Source organism: Gambusia affinis, linkage group LG03, assembly GCF_019740435.1.
Source record: "Gambusia affinis linkage group LG03, SWU_Gaff_1.0, whole genome shotgun sequence".
NCBI classification, from domain to species: domain Eukaryota; kingdom Metazoa; phylum Chordata; class Actinopteri; order Cyprinodontiformes; family Poeciliidae; genus Gambusia; species Gambusia affinis.
The window spans coordinates 681,526-701,339 of NC_057870.1; the positions used below are offsets into that span (position 1 = coordinate 681,526).

Here is a 19,814-nt window from a genome sequence, read left to right on the forward strand (position 1 = left end):
TCATCAATAACTCCTTGTCTTGTTCCCTAAAGGCTCTTTTTTACTTGTTTTAAAGTTCCTTTAGGTCACTGGTGATCCAGGGTTTGTCAATTGAGAAGCAGCATCTCACTGTTCTGGTGGGGATGGTGCCGTCGATACAGACGTTAATATAGTCAGTCACACACTCAGTCATGGCACTGCTGTCATTTCCATGTGGCTGGCAGAGAGTAGTCCAATCAGTTGCTTCAAACAAGCCTGGAGGGCCTCTTCTGTTTCCTGTGACCATTTCCTAACAGTCATCTTCCTAATAGGCAGCCTCTTTACTAGGGGTTTGTATTCAGAGCAGAGAAAAACACAATTATGGTTCAATTTCCCCAGAGGAGGTTTTGGTTTGGAGACATATGCATCCTTGACATCAGTAAAAAGCAAATACAAAATCTTGTTTTCCTGGGTGGAACAGCTGACAAAATGGTGAAACATTGGCAGCGCAGAAAAGAGTGAGGCATGATTAAAATCGCCAGGTATTGCAGATGCATTATCGGCAACAGCTCAGGGTGGAATTTAAACAAAATAACACTGGTGAACTCTCTTGGTAAATAGTATGGTCAGAATGTCATGATTTATGTTCTGTCCATGCTGTACTTGAACACTCATTCAGCTCACCTGCCATGCCCGTTGCTTACCTGTTCCACCTGATCCCCTCCCTACTTAAATACCTCTCAGTCTCTGCCTCCTTGCCAGATCATCAACAGCCATGAGCCAGTAGAGATCCAGCGTTTCCTTCCAAGCCTCCAGTGGTTCTACGACCCTCTTCTGTCCATGGATTGAACCCCCTGCCAAGCCCTTCACGGATCCCATCTGTTCTGGATTTCTGGACCCTGATCCAAGCTTTACCTCTCGACCACCGAGTATTGCCTGCCCCTCAAACTAAGTTCGCTCTCTCTGTCCTCTTGTGTATGACCTCTGCCTGATTATTGTCAAAGTCCCTGGGTGTTGCCTCTTGGATCTGCTTGTGGAGAGTTTCATTGCTTCCACACTAGCCTGTACTACCTGGTTTCTCAGCTCCACCCGTCCACTGCTCTACAGGTCAGTTAAGCTGTACATTTCTAAGTTACCCCTCCTTTATAAGTGCATCACCAGTCTTCTCCCCTCTCTTCTCAGTGCTGAGTGTGACGACCTCATCCTGAGCAGCAACCAGAGTCTGAATATTTAATTAAACTTGTTTTTTTCCCTTTGCAAACTCCTGTGTGTGGTTGGATTTCCGGGTCCCCACTGAGAGTTCTTACACAGAAGCTTACTTCCAAGAGTTTAATGTCTAGACTACAGAGATGACACTTCACAGTAACATGTTCTGCATAACACAATCTGTTGTTCACAAAGATTGCTAATCCACTTCCCTTTTAAATCTGGTCTGCTATTCTTTAAATCTGTCTGCTTGAATAGTTAGGAAGCTTGGCAGAGAGACATTGGAGTCGTGGATACAATCCTGCAGCCATGTCTCTGTAAAGCACATTATACTGCATTCCTTGTACTCTAGCTGCGTCCTTGTCAGGGCTTAAAGATCTTCCATCTTGTTAGCAAACGATCTCACATTGCCCCTTACGATGGATGGTACAGATGGTTTGATCTTCCTCCTGCTCTCTCCCCTTGCTGCTGCTCTGCATCCATGATACCTCCATTTGAACTTCTCTGGGATTTCTTGCGTCAGCTTTTAAATGTTGTTCAGCTGTTCCCTGTTGTATACCACTCTGTTGCTATAGTTACGCATCATAACAAAATGGCAAAAATCAGTCAAAACACAGCATTCAAAACAAGAATCAACAGCTGTCCAAAAAAGCTTTTTTCATCCAAAAAAGCAGTAATTAATGTTTGAAAATAAAATTTAAATGGTAAAAAATAAAATGAAAAAAATCGCAATGAAAACACAGAACTACTACATCTTGGGTGCTCGTCCGAGATCCCAACATACCCGCCCGCTGACGGAGGAAGTACAATGCGCTGAAACCTTCCGGCAGGCAGGGTCTGAAAGTCCTGGGGCGTAACTTCCTTGCTGGGGCAGCGTTTTAAGTCACCTCCTTCTGCCAACAGCGGATTGACAGGATGCAAACCGGGACGGAGCAAGGGATCAACCAAGTAAGTGAATGGTATGGGCGGTTTCAGCCCCGTGTTTAACGTCAAGGGAAAGTAACTGTCTTAAAGGTAGATGGTGGGTATTTTTACTCCTTTTTTCACCTATTAATAAAGAAAGCAATTGGTTAAGTATTGGAACCACGGAGGGAAAGATTTTAAAGGGTGAAGCCTAAAAGCAGTGTTGTGGATGCCTAGCAAGAATTCTCCAATCAATTAACCGTTGAGTTCACTGCTAGAAGAACCTCTGTCTTCACAGGACCCCCAGGCGGTGAAACTGGGAGATGGGGTCTTCATCAAAGCCATTGAGAGGAAGAACTGGGCCAGCCCGCGGTGGGCGGGGCCATTCCAAGTACTCCTGTCCACTCCCACTGCAGTAAAAATCACTGAACGACCATCTTAGATCCACCTCAGCCACTGTAAGTTGCAGAGTGTTGGGAGCCTAGGCGGAGACAGTGGGAAAGTCTGGCTACAAAGGGATTTGGTTTAATAGGACCACTAGTATCAATGTTGTTCCATAGAGATCTGTGTTAACTGACATCTTTGTAACCTAGCAAAAATGGGGTGCCGATGGAGATGGAGCCTCTTTTGCACTGCGGCTGTTACGTGTGTGTAAGGATAAGAACATCATGTTGTACTTATATTTCTGATGCTAATGAAACCCATATTGATGAAGCAATGTCTGCCTTGAAAACCTGCAACAGGCCATGTCAAAGGACCTCACAAGAAGACTTTCTTTCATGGATTATATCTGGACCATGGTGACATCTCCTGTTGAAAATAATGATGCCATTTATTGTTATTCTTTTATTGCTTTGTATTTTATTGTCTACATAATCCCATGTTTAAAATCAATGATAGCTAAAACTGTTGGAAATGTTATGCATCAGTACCAACTTGTTGCCTCCATCTCTGAGGGAGACTCAAATGTCTAATGTTGTGAAGAATGTAATAAAAATATGCCAGCAAGAAATGTATTCCTGATGTTTGTGTTAGAATCTGTAAATAATATGAAAAACAGGAGGGAGAATGTTGGAAAAATTATCAAAGTTCATTTAAATTATGAGTTTATACGTTTTCATATTATTCTTTTGTATTTTTTTTCTGTTTTTTTCTTTGGCCCCTTTTCTTTTATGGTACATTAACTCTTCTTTGGATGTTTGCTTGGAGATTAGAAATACTTACTTACTCTTATGGTTTTATCAACCTGCCTGTCATAGACAAGTCAGCTTTGTGTATTGTAAGAGTGTCCTAGAACATCCTGTGACAGAATTCTCTGACGAAACTATCTGTGTGACTATGTGAAGAAACCCAACCCTCTTATCCTTGTTATGATAATAAAAAATCAGATGAGAAGTGAGAGCTGGTGGAGTTGATCCCAGACAGTTGTTTGACTGCGGTTCTCCGCGTCTGGCTTCTCTCCCCTCTTCGGCAGAAGAGTAACTTGAGTCTCTGGTTGATTTCTTGCAGGTTGGGAACTAAAATTGACCCAACATATTCCACTCTGCTGCCACCTTCAGTGGCGCACATTGTAATTTTATCAGTGAAAAGTTCTACACAGGGGCACATCTACTGGGGTGGCAGTTGCCACACAACTGATCCTACACATATAAAATTTTACCTACTTAGCTGGACTGAATTTGACTCTCTATAAATAATTTGAACAAATTATAGGAATTTACTGAACTGAAGTAAAGATTGATTTGAAACAAGTTTAAATAGACTTTGGACAAACCAGTATTCTTTATATAATTACTTTGAAGATTTTAAGATTATGAAGGTCTTTTAATTTAAGGGCACCCCTCAACATGATCTTGAAGTGAGGGAAGGGATGGAGATGGATGGGGATGACTTATTTTATTTTTTTCTTGGCATACAGCAGCTTTTAAAACAAGATTTTTAAAATCTTTGAAAATAAATGAAGTTATAAATCTTAAAGGTAAAATAAAATAAAAATATTTTTGCTTTTTTATCACAAAGCTTTACCCAAAGTTCAGGGTCCATCCAAAATTTTATATACATTTTGTCTGACTTGGCACTGTGATGGGAAAAGTAGGGAAAGGGAAAAAATAACCCTATATAAGTATATGCAGTATAATGTAACACCTTGCAACTAAAACTATGGAAATAATTTACTGAACTGTATTCAAGTGATGTGAAGAAAGCATAATAAAATGTGAAAGCAAAGTAGAACCTTCACAGCCATTTGGTGTAAAGAGTTAGCAGCACTTGTGGCCCTGACTTCTCTTACCTCTTGGACCACCTTTGCAGAAATGGTAGCTTCACAGACGGCAGACTTGCCCCTGCCTTCGATCCAGTTGATAGCAGCAGGTTTCTTGTCTGTACAGAAGTTCCCACTGACTGCCACAACCTGCAGCTCAGGGAAGTGCTGCTGCAGCCTGCTCAGAGCCTTTTCTGTGCCCTGCAGACAATTAAGTTTTCTTTAAACAAAGGTTGCTTACCATGTCAAACACTGCATTTATATAAAGTGATGAGTTCAGTTGATATGTTGAAGACTATTTTCTCATGGTTACCTTAGAGATCATATTCATTCCCATAGCATCTCCTGTCCTGCACTGGAAGCGTATGTAAAGATTTCTCCCAGCCAGGCCAACCAGCAATTTTTGTAGCCTAGCAAATCTGCCAATAATAAATGCAAAAATCATAAATTATTTGTAGAAGATGAGAAGAAGTGATTACTGGTATTGGTCCTTTAGCAAAGTTTATGTAGTGAGTCTGTACAGTTACACCAAGTGGTTTACCTGCTGCTGTTGTCAAAAGCCTCTGTGATGTCGTGAAAGCCCTCTGGGCTCTCCAGCCAGGCCTTGACCTCAGCAGCCTTGCAGGCAGATGGGAGTCTGACCACAGGACCACGAGTCATGCCATCAGCCAGGATACAGCTGCTGGCTCCTCCAGACAGCTAAAGCAAGAAGACAAAAAGGATTAAATGGATATACTTGGAATTAGAAATGTCTAAATGTTTAAAAAACAAAACTAAAAACAAAGGTGAAGTGGTAGCAACTGGTACAATTTTCCAGGCAGCACAGGCGAGCAACGGCAAAGATTCTCACTCTGGTAGCAAGTGAGACAACTGGCAATAAACACGACTTCAGACAGGATAGAGGAATGACAAGGATCAGACAGGGAAACGCAAACACAGGTGGGGTTAAATACACCAGGGAGTAATTAAGGGGAAACAAGAGAGCTGGAGACAATCAAGGAGTAGGAGGGACAACACGGAGACTCAACTGAACACAGAAACCTAAATAAACACACAAAAAAACAAATCCTCACACATTGTGTGAACCAAAACAAATAAAATCATAAATATTTTACTGCATTATATGATACCTGCATGAATAACACAGAAAGTAGAAGCACTTCACAATGTGGAAAAAAATATATTTTGGCTCTGCCATACGGGGTGTAAAGTAATACATTATATATACATTTATTGATGTAATTACAATTTGTCTAATTTGTCCTTTAAATTGTTTACAAAAGCTGAACGTTTACTTTTTCTTGAATTTGTTTTGAATAAAGTTTCAGTGGACGGCATGCATTGCTGACTATATTTTTAACATAAGTCATGTAGTTAATTTATCTTTCATTTTGACTGTTTTGCTTGCAATTAAATTGATTTTAAGTATATCTGTAAGTCAGTTTTAAAATATATCATTTTCATGCAGATCAGTTGTAGTTTGTGTTAGTAAAACTATAATTTTCTCATACTTTTAGACCACAAGTTCAGCGAAGAGTAAGGAAAACCATAGAATAGTCAAGGAAATTCCCTCTGACTCCTCTGATGATGAATATAATGACATCAGTGATGAGGAGTGGCTGGCAGTGAACACTAGAAAAATAGATGTGGATGATGAAAGAGATGCCGACAGTCAGGTTGCTGAAAGTCAAGATGATGAGGGCCAGGATGATGAAAGACAGAATACAGAGAGAGGTCAGCATGATGAGGGAGCCGAGGAAAATGTCCACATGGTACCTGCTCAGAGAAATGCTCACCAGGGCCATGCCTGCACTCAACCTCGCAAATATGTCTGGAAAGTCCAAGACAATAACTTTGATGTAGATTTGCCACATTTTCTAGGAGACAGGAGAGTAAATGTTGACGGAAGTGAGCCAGTTGATTTCTTTAGGTATTTGTTTCCCTTAGATCTCATTAATGAGATCTAAGGGAAACATGTTGCTGTTAATAACAGCAACATGTATGTACTGCAGAAAGGGAAGTGACAAGCGAAAAAATGTTCATTTTTCTAGGGGTCAACATGGTCATGGGGTACATTCGATATCCTATGAATGTACTGGTAAAGTGAGGATGGCCTTCGTCTTGGAATAATTGCAGACGTTATTTCTATAAACAAATATGAGCAAATTTTAAGTTATCTGCACTTTGTGGATAACTATACCTTCCAGCCAGAAAACACAGACAGGCTCTTCAAAATAGCACCAGTGCTAAGTATACTTCAGAAAGCAGTCCTGGTTGCAGCAAACCTTGAAGAATTCCAATCAATTGATGAGGAAATCATTCCCTTCAAAGGCCAACTGTCAATCAAGCAATAAATACCAAAAACGCCCAAACCCCAGAGAGTGAAAGTGTTGGTCAGGGCAGGGTCCTCAAGTTATATGTACAGATCTGAAATGTACAAGGACTCAGCAATTAGGGGTCCGAGCAGTGATTTGGGAATGGCTACAGATGTAGTCATGCGCCTTTGCGATGACATAAAGAATAAAAACCACTAGGTGTTTTTTGACAATTCCTTTTGCAGTATTCCACTCCTTGAGGCCTTGACAGACCTTGGCATCTATGGCATGTGCATATAGAGCAAACAGAGTGAAAGGAGAGAATAAGAAACTTAAGAGTGAAGAACAACTGAAGAAAGAAGGCAGAGGAGCCTGCTCTGTTGTCAGCACAAACAGTAACATCACTATCACACATTGGCTTGCCAGCTCAGTCATCCACATGGCATCGACCAGTGCAGGTCAGTCCCCTGAAGACGCAGCCCAAACATGGCTGAAGAAAGAACAAACCAAGATCACTGTCCAAAGACCCTACTCAGTGGCCCTTTATAACCAACACATGGGTGGGGTGGATCTTGTTGACCAGTGTGTGGCAATGTATCTCCACAGACGTAGAAACATCGGTGGTACATCAGAGTGTTCTTTCATATTTTGGATGTGACTGTTGTAAATGCCTGGCGACTCTACCTGATGTCTGGATTGGAAAAGATGAATGTCCTCATTTTCAAAGCTTCTGTGGCCCGTGTACTGATAAATTCTAGGTCCATTCAGCAAAACAGAAGAGGAACAGAAGAGGAAGACAAGCAAAGAAATGCACATTTTTCTAGGGATTAACATGGTCATGGGGTACATTATATATCATATCCTATGACACGAATGTACTGGTCCAGTGAGGATGACCTTCGTCTTGGAATAATTGCAGATGCTATGTCTGTAAAGATACATAGCATCTCTCCAAACTTAACGTCACTATGTGTGCTGATCCAACTAGCTGCACAACATCTTACACTGAACAGATGGACATTAAGGCAGTAAACTTACCTATGCCCATTGACCTTAAAATATACATGGATCAACCTGAAGGTTTCCAGGTTAAATCAAAGAATGATGTGAACAAATCTATCTATGGGCTCAAACAATCTGGGAGGAACTAGAATATGATGCTCCATGAGTTCTTGATGCTGAATGAGTTTTGTACAGAGCCAAGCTGATCATTTTATCTACACTAATTTTTCTGTCAAAGGAAAGGTCATTTTTTTAGTGTGGATTGATGATATAATTATAGCTGCAAGCAATGAGATGTGTCTAAGAGAGGTCAAAGAGAAACTGAAAATTAAGTTTAAAATGAAAGATCTTGGCCAACTCACACATTTTATTGGGATCGATTTCACACAAAAAGAAGGTTCTATCAAAATGAGCCAGTCCAAATACACTGAGAAGGTACTGGAACGGTTTGGTATGGCTGAAACCCAGAGCCACACCTAATGAAATCAAATGTGATCTGGTTCCAGAAGAACAAACTGATCAAAGTAAACATAGAGAAATGCTGGGCAGCCTCATCTATATCATGACCTGAACTAGGCCTGATATCAGCTGGATCGTGAGCAGACTGTCACAACATAAGTCTGATCCCAGACAGAAAAATATAATGGCTTTAAAGCATGTGTATAAATACTTACAGGGGACTAAGAACTATGACTAATGTTATAACAAGTGTGACACTAAACTAGAGCTGATAAGACACTCTGAGGCCAACTAGGCCAACGATGTTCTTGACAGGAAGAGCACTACAGGTTATTGTGTTGTCCAAATGGAGCTGTCGTTTCATGGAAAACAATGAAACAGCAAACAGTTTTGTTGTCAACATGTGAGACTGAGTATGTAGCATTAGCAGCTACCATCCAAGAAGCACTCTATCTATCCCAACTACTACAGAACATGGACCACAGTTTGAGCAAACAGCAAAGGTGTTTGAAGATAACCAAGGGACAATACGCCTTGAAAAGAACCCTGTGAATCGCTAGAGAAGCAAGCATGTGGACATTAAATACTACTTCATAAAGTCCAGTGTTTTGCAGGGTAAAATTGTTTTAGTTTACTGTCCAACAGAAAACATGGTCGCAGATGTGTTTACAAAATCTGCCACAAGAACCAAGATTGAAAAATTTTGTACTTATATGTTTGGAAAATAGTGTTATGGCTAGAATGTGTGGCACCATTAAGTGGGGGTATAGAGTAAGATGATTGCCATTATTGTATTTTCGTAATTGACCAATGTGTGTTTCTGAACTTTGTTTGTTTCTGAAAAATAAACCACATGAGCAAAAAATTCCCTTTTGCCTTTAGGATCAAGCTTCTTTTTGTTTTGTTCATACACCATATATTTGGTACTAAACTTTTTCATTTTTGACAGATCTGGGCTCTTTCCAGTGAAAAGGAAATAGGGTGTTTCCCCTGTTCTCTTACAGTAACACCTGTTTCTTATGACTGTGGCTGTCCTGGCTGCATAAGGCCATAGCTCTTTGGGTAAACCTGACTCAATCAGAAAGCATCAGACCATTTCAAATAATGTGAGCCAATTCCTCTCTGCGCCATTTCCCATTTTGATGGGGAGAGTAGGGCGCTGGCCTCTTGTGTTTTATAGCACTGTCTCTCAACAATGACAGGTATTCCTCTGACACAAATTCTGTCCCATTGTCAGATCTCAGGTGTTTTACTTTACTCTAAGGTGCTGTCTGCCAAGAACTGCTTAGTTGCCTCAACTGCCTTGTTTTAGTTCCTGGGAAAGTACACAGAAGTGGCACCAGAAAAGTCACCAGTGAAAGTGATGGCATACTTGTACGCTTCATAAGCCTGTCGCGATAAACGATAAATCAATTAATCGTACAATAAATTAAAACTATCGACGTAATTTCAATTATCGGCTTTATCGTCTCTTCCAGCCTTTTTCTCTTTCTGTTGATGACACTGAATGAAAAAAGGCTCAACTCCGCTGTTCTCCACTGACCCTCCCTTCCTCATTTCCTTAATATAATGTCCAGTTCACACTACACCATCTTAGAGCTGTCGGCCGATCGCTGCCCATTTTCAAAACCTGAGAGATCACACACTAGCCGGCAGAAAGCCTAAGTATAACGGTTCGATCAGGTTCCATCCTGCTGTGTGGTGTCCAACAATGGGCACAAAATAATGGCTACAAGTCCAGTGAACTAGTTTTAAAACCAGGCATTAATCAATGCTTTACTACCTGCAATGCATGTGGCTCTAGTGTCAGCGTAACGTCCTGACTGAATGAAAATCATTAGAACCTATTTATGTCATGTTAACGAAGAACAGCTGAAAAGTTACTGGGTTCATCAACTGGTAGCAATTTTGCTCCAACTCCTCCCTCCTCATTTCTATATTTGCATGAAATGTTTATAACCGTTAATGTTGTTTTCACATATCATCTCCAATGTCCTGGACTTTGGGTTACCCTTGTCAGCTGTTTGGGATTCCCCTCTGTAATTTCCCCTCAGAAAGCAGGAGGAGAATCCACGCTTTCTGTCACATTCAACAGGCTGCGTTAAGCTCCCAGTGGGGAAAACCCCTGATTTAGATCAGAGCAGCTGACGATCTACAGTAACACACCACACACTACAGGATGATCATAGAACTTTGATCGTTCTAAGATTGTCTTAAGGGGAAAATGTAGGTGTGAACTAACGTGTAGTGTGAACTATTGCATCAGGTAGTCGATGTTCCATCTTCTCTATTTAAATCTAATGATCACTGAAGGGCAATATGGTTTACAGACTTCATAATTTGCACTCTTTTGGTTGAATGCAGTATTTATTTACACTTTGGTGTTTTTATTCAAGTACATTTTTGTTAATGGAGACTGGGAATCCATTTTATTTTTGTTTTTGGTTGTTTTGTTTATTTCATCAGATCCAGTGTTAAATGTTCTTTTGAAAATAAAGTGTATCTATCTTTGGCAGGAAATCGCATGCATTATTATGTCATTTCCATTAAATCAGTGTACAAAGGTTGTTTGTTACTACGCAATAGCCAGCCGCGCCCTTTCCTCTCAACTCCCCGGCTGACTACTGACCAGTTCTCTGTCTAACAGGTCCGGAAAATCTCTTAAGACCGGGGTCTTACCCTGAACAAGATCTTTGAGATAATCTGTTTAAACTGGTGGCGAAAGAAATTCGTCCAGCTCTCACTACCTTCGATTCAGAAGTTATGACCATTTTCAGTTAAAAAACAATCAGCTGAGTAGCCCTCACAACTGCATAGTTTCAATAACCACTTCTGTTAACGGTAGCTTCCTTTCTAAACTGTAACGTGCCCTTGTTAACGGCTGGATAATTTTTAGTGACTAGGAAAAAAAATCACAAGGTCATTATTTTACACTCACCAAAGGAAAGTCTGAAGCCACCACATTACTAGAATCATGTATACTGGTTTTACTATAAATAGAAGAACTTTGATTCAAATGACTCAATTAATTTCAAGGTCCACAACCTGATTAGAATTTTATATTATATGCATTTATTAAGCAAGCTTTAGCAGGGTAAATGACAGGCATACAGAATTCACTTGAGATTACCATACAAAGAAAATCAATAAAATTTAGATCAATTTAACTATTTCCTAATAACCTCCCTACACTGTCATCTTTCTATCAAATAAGGCTTTGAGGTGCAGCAAACTCATACCCATCCATGGAATTGGATCTCGGCAACAGAAGTCCTTGGTTAGAATCCTTTCACTTGTGACCGTGAAAAATTAATCCTTTTTGAAAATGAAGCAAAGTGAACTGTCTGTTATATCCAACCGAACAGCTCTTGTCGATCCTGTGACTTTTGTTCAATTCCCCAAGTCTGTGCGATGTATTTTGAGATCGCTGGGTTAAGTGCAGAGTAGGGAAATCCAATGAGGAACCAAGGTAGTGGATAGGTGGATCTCCGTCCTGTTAGTCCAGAGTGAGGTGAGTCTCGCTTTCCTTGGTTCCATCGGCGTAATCCTCTGCTGGTCTTCTTGCCGCTCTTGTGTTGAGCCTCAGCTCCGGAGACGAAGAACCTCGTGTTCCTTCAGTCTCGTGGCTTTATACCTTTCTTTTCTCTCTCTCCAAGACAAAGAACATCTGCGCACGCAACCCACGAACAACCAGGCCCCCCCTGAACTTGTGTCATGAACTTTTGTCTCTTTTTTCCACGTGGCCGATTAACTTTTAACCTACACCTGGGCTCTTTCCACATGGGCGATTAACTTAGCAGGAAGCCACCACATGGCTTCATCCTCCATCTCACCTCTGTAACCCAAGAGCGGCCCACGCCCTTTCTTGCTCTGATCTTTACCAGGCAGCTGCACCTTTCCATTTCATGCTCAGAGTAAAACTTATAATGTTATAATATCCATAATTCATCAGTTGTATCTTAAAGTGAGCTTACTACAAGTCTTCTAAAAAGAAACTAAGAATAATCCATGATTCTAATCACTTGACATCAAAGTTACAGTTTTAATACAAGAGTAAATTGTTTACTATAAGCAAACCAACATTAATAAAAGCGTTTCTCTGTGAATCTTATCCAATTACTCACAATGTTTAGATTTCATTCTTTACAACTTTCATGCTTGGAAATAATAGTCTTATCTTTACAATCTGCAGCCTGGAAACAGAATAGTTATTTTCCCAACCTTTAAGTTTACTGTTGAGTATAAATTTCTACTTAAGGGATTCATTTTAAAGATAACTTTGTTTATCGTTACTCTTAAACTAAACTAAAATTTCCAGCATCCTGTTGACATTTTCTTGACTTATGACATTTCGTTCCTATTTTAGAAACTTGAGAATCAGCATGTTGCTAAGGAATGAGGCGTCGCAGCGCAGCAGCTACGCTTCTAACCGCATCCTGTTCCATCCATCGCTTGCATTCACATTTCAGGCGTTATTTTACTTCTCTGATTTATCAATCATTCATAATGTTATGATAACTAGAATTTATCATAGAATTTATAATTAAACTTTCATGTTGAGTAATAGTCTGAACGATTTTTATAAATATGCCGTGTATTAAGGAATATTTAGAACTCTCTGAGAATCCTCAGCAGTAACCACTGACAGGAAATGGGACAGGAAACGCAGCTGCTCGCAGCTGCACGCACCCCCAAGCCTTTTTCTTCTCCTGTGTAAAACTTCAATTCCTTACATTTTAACAACCATAGATTATTTGATTTTAGTTCATCATTATTACTTTTTCTTTCTCTTTATCAATAGAGGGACTACATATCAAGTAACTAAGGGAATACACATTTGATAAACAGCATTAATCAACCTACAAAGCTGCAACAATCTCTTCAGGCCTTTTTATGCTCGGTTTTTCTGCATGAGCCTGGACAGATCTCACACGCATACCAGATTTCTTGACAAGGTCTTCAAACAATATTATCGTCTATCGCAATAGTTCTTGAAACAATTAATCACTCAGCAAAATTGTGACTGGCCTAACCCTTCAAATGACTCTGGTGAAATAGGTCAACCCAGGCCTGTACTAGTTCCAGGAGCTCTTTGGCCCTCATATCACTTTGTCTGTTTCTGCTTTGTGAAAATTTACCCTCTTGGCAAATTTTACATTGGTTAGGTCTGGAGCCATTTACAACTGTTTCAAGTTTTGCAATATCATCATAGTTGCAAGGACCCATTATCTCATGCCATGTTTTTAGATCCAAACATACATTGCAGGAGTCCTCACCCTTTACATATATCTCTGTGACATTGTTCAAATAGTACAATCTGTCTTTTAACTTAATTTTACACGTTGTGCCGTCAGGAAGGATCATTTTGTTGTTATTCTTCTCAAAGTTTAATCTTGCTCCTTTAGAAGTTGCTGCATCCAGAGATAGGATATTTTGTGGGTATCCTTTCCCCAAGAGTGCATTTATGAGCTTGGCACTCACCACTTTCCAGTCGCAGTCTGTCAGCACAATCTGGGCATCTCCTTTCCTCAGGACACTGCCTGTGATTCGTGTCCCATCTGCCAGCTGCATGATCTGGTTCTCTGCTGGAAAGCCTCATCAAATCTGATGAAAGCACTCTCATCAGTCATGGTGTGATTAGAGGCACCGCTGTCCACCAGTAGACCATCCTGCTGTGTGCTCAAACGAAGCACAAACGTCTCTTCTTCATTCTTGGTTTCATGCCTGTTCTTAACACGAACAGTTCATTGTCCAGGTGCTGTTGTTGCTGTTTCGCGCGTTGGTCCCCCAGTGCTGAGTTTTCTTGTATTTGTTTCTGCAGTCTTTTGCTTTATGCCCCATTTTCTCACAAATAAAGCATTCTCTGTTGAAATATTTCTTCTCTTTAAACCTAGGTTTTGCAGACATTACTTCATCTGTTCGGGGCCTGCTGCAGTAGCGCAGTGTGCATTCAAAGCTCCTCAGCTTTCTTTTGACTGAGTGACATGCACAGAAAATGGGTTGTAATCATCCGTGAGACCTTTTAATACCATCGCAGTCAGAAGTACATCACTAAGGGTCTCTTTAGCTCTGTTTAACGCAGCCACTATCTTTTCAACACAGGCTAGATAGTCCGCTAATGCTTCCCCTTCAGCCATTAGCACATTGGTTAGCTCTGTGTATAGCCCGACAATTTGCAGCTTTTATTCTGATTCAAAATGGCGTTTCAATATTCCTAGGGTTTTCTTGCCATCATCTGGCGCTTCATAGACGATTAGTGTTAGCGTCTTATCATCCAAACAACCACACAGTTCTGCATACATCAGTTCAATTTTCCGACCAATCTCTGATGCTTCTCGTACATCAGCTCCCGTTGTTAGCTCACTTCCCAGGATAGTATTTTTGAGGCCAATGGTTTTCAAGTATGCTAAAAACCTTGTTTCCCAGATGTGGTAGAGGGCTTCATCTCCGTAAAACTGTGTCGGTAATCCCCTTCCGTGCACCCCCACACTCGGAACTTATCTGGGCCCATAACCTGTTGTTTTTTCTGCAGCGGACCTCCTATTATTTCCACTGGAATATCTGGACTCGTTGTCATCATCTGTAGCTTGTGAATACATATTTTCAGAAGTATTACCTTACTTAATAAGAACATAGGAGACAGGAGACATTATTCTCAATTTAATTGGTAGCCACACTCCCCTGCTCTGGCCAAACACAAAGAACAAGGAGGCTCTGACTTTATCGATTTTATAAGCGCGTAACCTTCTGCTTCACAAAGTAGTGCCAATGAAAATACAATTGTGAGAATAAAGCGAGATTCAAATTATTTTTTTTCTTTTTCTGCTGACTTCCACATTGGTCGCCCCGAACATCTGTGAACACCTGAACATGTTCTTGGACGAGAATTCGAGATTTGGCATCTATTGTAATTAACTTTATTGCCTCCTGCAGGAGGCAGTGTGCTCTCATAATCTTCAGAGTTTGTATAACTGACTACCAGCTTCAGAACAGATTCCAGGAAGATTTGAGAAGCACAGAGGTGTTTCTGCCTCGTTACTTCAACCTGCTCTATGCTGTTTACAGGAAAAATCAGCGTCTGTAACACCGACACCAGACCAGGTGTGTGTAACATTTCATATGAAAACCTTCAGCTTCTTGAATGGAAATTTCATGGAGCTAAATGTGTGATGGGGCTAGTGCAAGGGTGGGCAATCCTCGTCCTCGATGTCTGGTGTCCTACAACTCTTAGATATCTCTCTGGTCCAATATACTTGAATCAAATAGCTGAATCCTAAATGCAGTCAAGTTCTCCAGAGTCCTGCTAATGACCTCATTATTTGACTCAGGTGTGTAGAAGTAGAGATGCATCTAAAAGTTGCAGAAGACCGGCCCTCGAGGCCTGGAGTTCCCTGCCCCTGGGTTAGTGCCTGTAACAGCCAGTAACAACAACTCGGACACTTACAGCAATTGCACGACAGCCTCGGTTAGTGCTTGCAACTAAGCAACCTTCTGTAGTTGCCATGGGAACCTGGAACTGTTTTCCATCCAGATGTAGTGGTCCTGCAACTCCAACCGGTACTGGAATGTAACCAATCACATTCTCACAGCAGGTACCTATAACCTAGAAAATACATCTTTGTTAAAGATGCACAGGCTCATGTGGATGTAAGGTTTCTTGTATAGCTTTCAATGTCACCTTGGAGTAGTCATAGTTGATGTATGGAAGCGAGGAGAGTGCAGAAGGACAAGAAAGCTTGGCAGAGATCATCTGTCTTCGTATCGCCACTCCTCTCTCTGGTTTCTCCATCAAAGTCTCCAGGTTGTATGCTGGGATGTGTTTGGAGGTCACCAGCAGCATCACCTCAGCATCACTTAGATGATATGGCCCTTGCTGTAGAAACACAATCAGACTTTTCAACGTTTTAGGAGCTGGTGGTTATTATTGGAGTCTGAACAGCTGTTGCTTCACCCAGAGGCCATTCCAACTATTTAAACTGTAAAAGCCCAGGCCTATTTCATAACACTTTTTTCATATTTGATTCTGACCAATTAACAATGTATTTACTTTTTATACCCTCATCGATTAAATAGATCTGATTGTGTCTATGATGCTAAAATGCAGGCGAGGCTACACATATTAATGTAATGGTAAGAATCATAAGAAAGCAAGTACACGCTCTTTTAAATATGCAGACGTAATCCTAATAATGTGGTTTTCACCAGGTTCTCAAAGGTCTTCATTCTAACCTTATGTATAGAAAAACAAAACAAAAAAACAAGAAATAGTCATATTTAAATTCCAAAATATGTAATCATATCAAGGGGCATTATAGGATTTCCTCTCTATGTTTTACCTCAGGGTTGTTAAAGATAGACACACATTCATCAAGTCCTCTGGGATTCTGCAGCAGACTGGGCTCAGTGTTGCCATACTTCATCTCCCCATCTTCTTCTCCAATGACAAACAAGCTCTTTGACTGACAGTCAGTGGTGGGGGCAGGAAATGGCCGAATAACTTCATCTAGGGAGACAAGTTGGAATAAGACACAGTGCTACACAAGCTTATCTGTTCCGTGATTGTCAGTGAGGGCAGACACACCTCTCTCCTCCCTGCAGGGGGCTGCAGGTGCTGGAAATCTGGGTGCAGAAGGCTCCCTTATGCAGCAGGTCTTGTTGTACTGCTGGTTTGGGCTGGGAGCAGCCATGGTGATGGGGTTCCTAAGAGACAGGGTAGACTCCATCTCCACTTGCTCAAAGAAGATGTACTTGACAGCCAGCAGCAGAGCTAAGGCCAGACAGATCACTTGCTCTATGTCCATGGTTATCATTCTGTAAACAAGACAAACAGGTAGTCAAGATCAGACTGACTGCAGACTGGTATTCTTCTGGCTGTTCTTTTTTTTTTTTGCTTTGGTCACAACGTAATTCTCAAGATACAGACTGAGCGATGGTCAAAATAATATTTAACAAACGTAATTATTTGGTGAATTGGAGGTATTCCGCAACAATAACTCAAAACATTCAATATATTTGAAGGTTCAATATTATGACTTCTTGAACAAGCTAGGATAGGTCTGTTGGTTATACAAAACATGTTTATTACATTTAATAGACAAAATCTTTCTCCAATATTGAGATTTCACCCAATTGGTTCTGCCTGTTTTGAGCTCTTTAAAGAATGCGCTGGGCTACGACACAGTTATGCCAGAGAGCTGCTGCTGGTCACACCTTTCTAACTAAGCTTTTACATTAACACCTCAGACATGTAAAAATGGCTACAAACAGACATGCAGAGGTACAACCATTTCTATCACCTGAAGAATATTTCCAGGAATAAAGGACTAACATCTCAGCATTAGAGAAACGCATCCATGTGCATATCTTTAGTTGTATTGATTACTGCAGCAGCGTCTTTACAGGCTGGTCTAAAAAACAAATCAATCCTCCAGCTGCAGCTGATCCAGAATGCTGCAGCTGCCGTTCTGACTAAAACCAGGAAGATAGAGCACATCACCCAGTTTTAAAGTCCTTCTACTGGCTCCCTGTAGCTCAGAGGATAAACTACAAAATGCTGTTAGTTTAGAAATCACTGAACAGCTTAGCACAACAACACTCTGCTGTTGTTGAGGTGGTTCTGGCTCTGCATCCCCAGAACCAAACAAGGAGAAGCAGGATTTAGCTTTTATACCCACAAATGTGGAACAAACTTCCAGAAAACTGTCAAACAGCCGAAACACTGAGTTTCATTAAATGAAGGCAAAAACCCCAAGTGTTTAGAGTCGTTTTTGAAGCATAATCAATTAATGGTTAAACAATCTGATGTGTAACAATGGCATTTGACAAAATGTAATGTTTCAATTCTTGACTGTGTGTTCTATTTTTGTTTTGCTTTGTATTGTTGTCCCACTAGGAGGAGGCCCCGGGACCCAGGACACGCTGGAGGGACTATGTCTCTCGGCTGGCCTGGGAACACCTTGGGATTCCTCTGGAGGAGCTGGAAGAAGGGCTGGGAAGAGGGAAGTCTGGGCCTCCCTTCTGAAGCTGCTACCCCCGCTGCCCGACCTTGGATAAGCGGGCGGGCGGGCGGGCGGACGGACGGATGGATGGATGGAAACTTGAAATAATACATCTTTGACCCAGAAGTGGAGCCAGGGTGCAGCCAGACATTTTGCAGCAGTAAATCCACATGTTTCTCTCTGGAGAAACATGTTAGTTTTGGATTGTATTGTTCATCTTGCTGAGTACTAACACCTCCCACCAGTGCACAGTTATGAGAAACATCAATTGAAAGTGGTGTCAAAGTCACATCAAAACTGCTTTGGTTATTCAAAATAAAATTACATCCAAAAAGACTGGAAAAAGTCAGATTCAGGATTTTGTATGGAAGTGGCTCAAATCTAACTTCAAAACATCATACGGGCCAGTTCTGAGTGTTAACTTTTGTTCCAAAAGGTCTGGCCTGGACCAGACCAGCACAAACAAGGACTTGTTCACACTGCAAGTCGTGGGTGAGAGTTAAAGCAAATGTATGTCATGCTTTCTGCACACACTGCCAAACACAAAAACAATTATTTAAAGAAAAGTACTTACCTGCTGAGGTAGAAGTGCCACAGTGGCATCTCTGGCTCGATTCTTGTAGGAGATAACTGATCCAGCTCCATGCCAAGTTGTGTATTACTCCCTGTTGTATTTGAGGACAATGGTTTGGATATCCATCGGCTGTGGGCATGAACCATCACCAGCCCAAGAGACTGCACATAGAAGAACCAGCAAAGATGCACACACCCTTACAAAATAAATACATGGAGAGGATTTTCTTTGCATGCAAAACATTACCATGATCATTTTGACTCTCTGAGTTACAGGATTGGGTTTGTTGTCCTCCTCCTCCATCACTCTGGAGAAGTCACTTAGCTGCCAGATTGGGTGACCTTCCTGACTCTCACGTGACAACTGGAGCAAATATATATATATATATATTAAAAAAATCAACATGATGAAAAAAAGTTTCATTTGTACAGCTATCTATGGGAGCTCAAAAAGGGGGCTTTACCTCAAGGACCAGTGAGACACAGGCAGGGAAGAAAGTCATAAACACAAAATAGTTGGCTAAAACAGACATGCATCCAAAGCCACACATGATTTCCAACTGTTTCACACCTTAAAGACACAAGAGAAACATTTTAGCAGTTGTAATTCACATAAGAAGGAACCACAGTACAAAAACAAACATCCACAAAGTATTTAAAGCATATTCTTTAATTGCTTCTTTTTTGTCAATGACAACATATTTTATATGTGTAGTTAAAACTTTAGGAAATACTACAACAAGATCAAGGTAGTATCTGGAGTATTCTAATAAAATTTGCAAGATTTAATAAAAAAGGTGCTTTTTTTTTCAAATGAAGCAGGACTTTTCACTTCCTGTTTCATTTGTCCACATAAAGCTGTTATTGCTCTTATCAAGGTTTTTTCATTTAACATTTAAGCAGGAGAAAATTGCATTGACATTAAAAGTCTCTTTTTCAAGAGAGCCTTGGATGAGATGCAGAAGCAAATAAATACGTAGCGTAAAACAGAGGCCCCAGGGAAATAAAGATTAAAGTTTCCTAATATAGCTATCGGCTGTTGCTAATGTACAACTATGTATATGTAGTTCAACCTGTTTTTTAGTAATACATAATCACAAATAGCTGAGTTGTGTTATGTGTTGGGTGTGGAGGGGGTAC

The 19,814-nt window shown here is 40.7% G+C and overlaps 1 protein-coding gene and 1 long non-coding RNA gene across 2 annotated transcripts in view; one reads left to right on the top strand and one right to left on the bottom strand.

Moving 5' to 3' along the window:
- The window catches only part of LOC122828243 (3-hydroxy-3-methylglutaryl-coenzyme A reductase-like), a 33,442-nt gene that overhangs the window by 5,772 nt on the left and 7,856 nt on the right, over nucleotides 1-19,814 (bottom strand). The window contains exons 7-16 of the mRNA XM_044111646.1: nucleotides 19,139-19,245; nucleotides 18,922-19,038; nucleotides 18,676-18,836; nucleotides 16,685-16,914; nucleotides 16,440-16,606; nucleotides 15,782-15,976; nucleotides 15,548-15,706; nucleotides 4,869-5,026; nucleotides 4,641-4,746; nucleotides 4,358-4,528 (exon numbers count right to left, since the gene is read on the bottom strand). Of these exons, the coding sequence (XP_043967581.1) occupies nucleotides 4,358-4,528; nucleotides 4,641-4,746; nucleotides 4,869-5,026; nucleotides 15,548-15,706; nucleotides 15,782-15,976; nucleotides 16,440-16,606; nucleotides 16,685-16,914; nucleotides 18,676-18,836; nucleotides 18,922-19,038; nucleotides 19,139-19,245 (1,571 nt within the window). The remainder of the gene's footprint in view (nucleotides 1-4,357; nucleotides 4,529-4,640; nucleotides 4,747-4,868; nucleotides 5,027-15,547; nucleotides 15,707-15,781; nucleotides 15,977-16,439; nucleotides 16,607-16,684; nucleotides 16,915-18,675; nucleotides 18,837-18,921; nucleotides 19,039-19,138; nucleotides 19,246-19,814) is intronic.
- LOC122828244 lies at nucleotides 295-4,341 on the top strand. The gene is made up of 4 exons (XR_006370183.1): nucleotides 295-2,112; nucleotides 2,366-2,525; nucleotides 2,661-2,718; nucleotides 2,811-4,341. It is a non-coding gene; the product is annotated as an uncharacterized LOC122828244 (long non-coding RNA).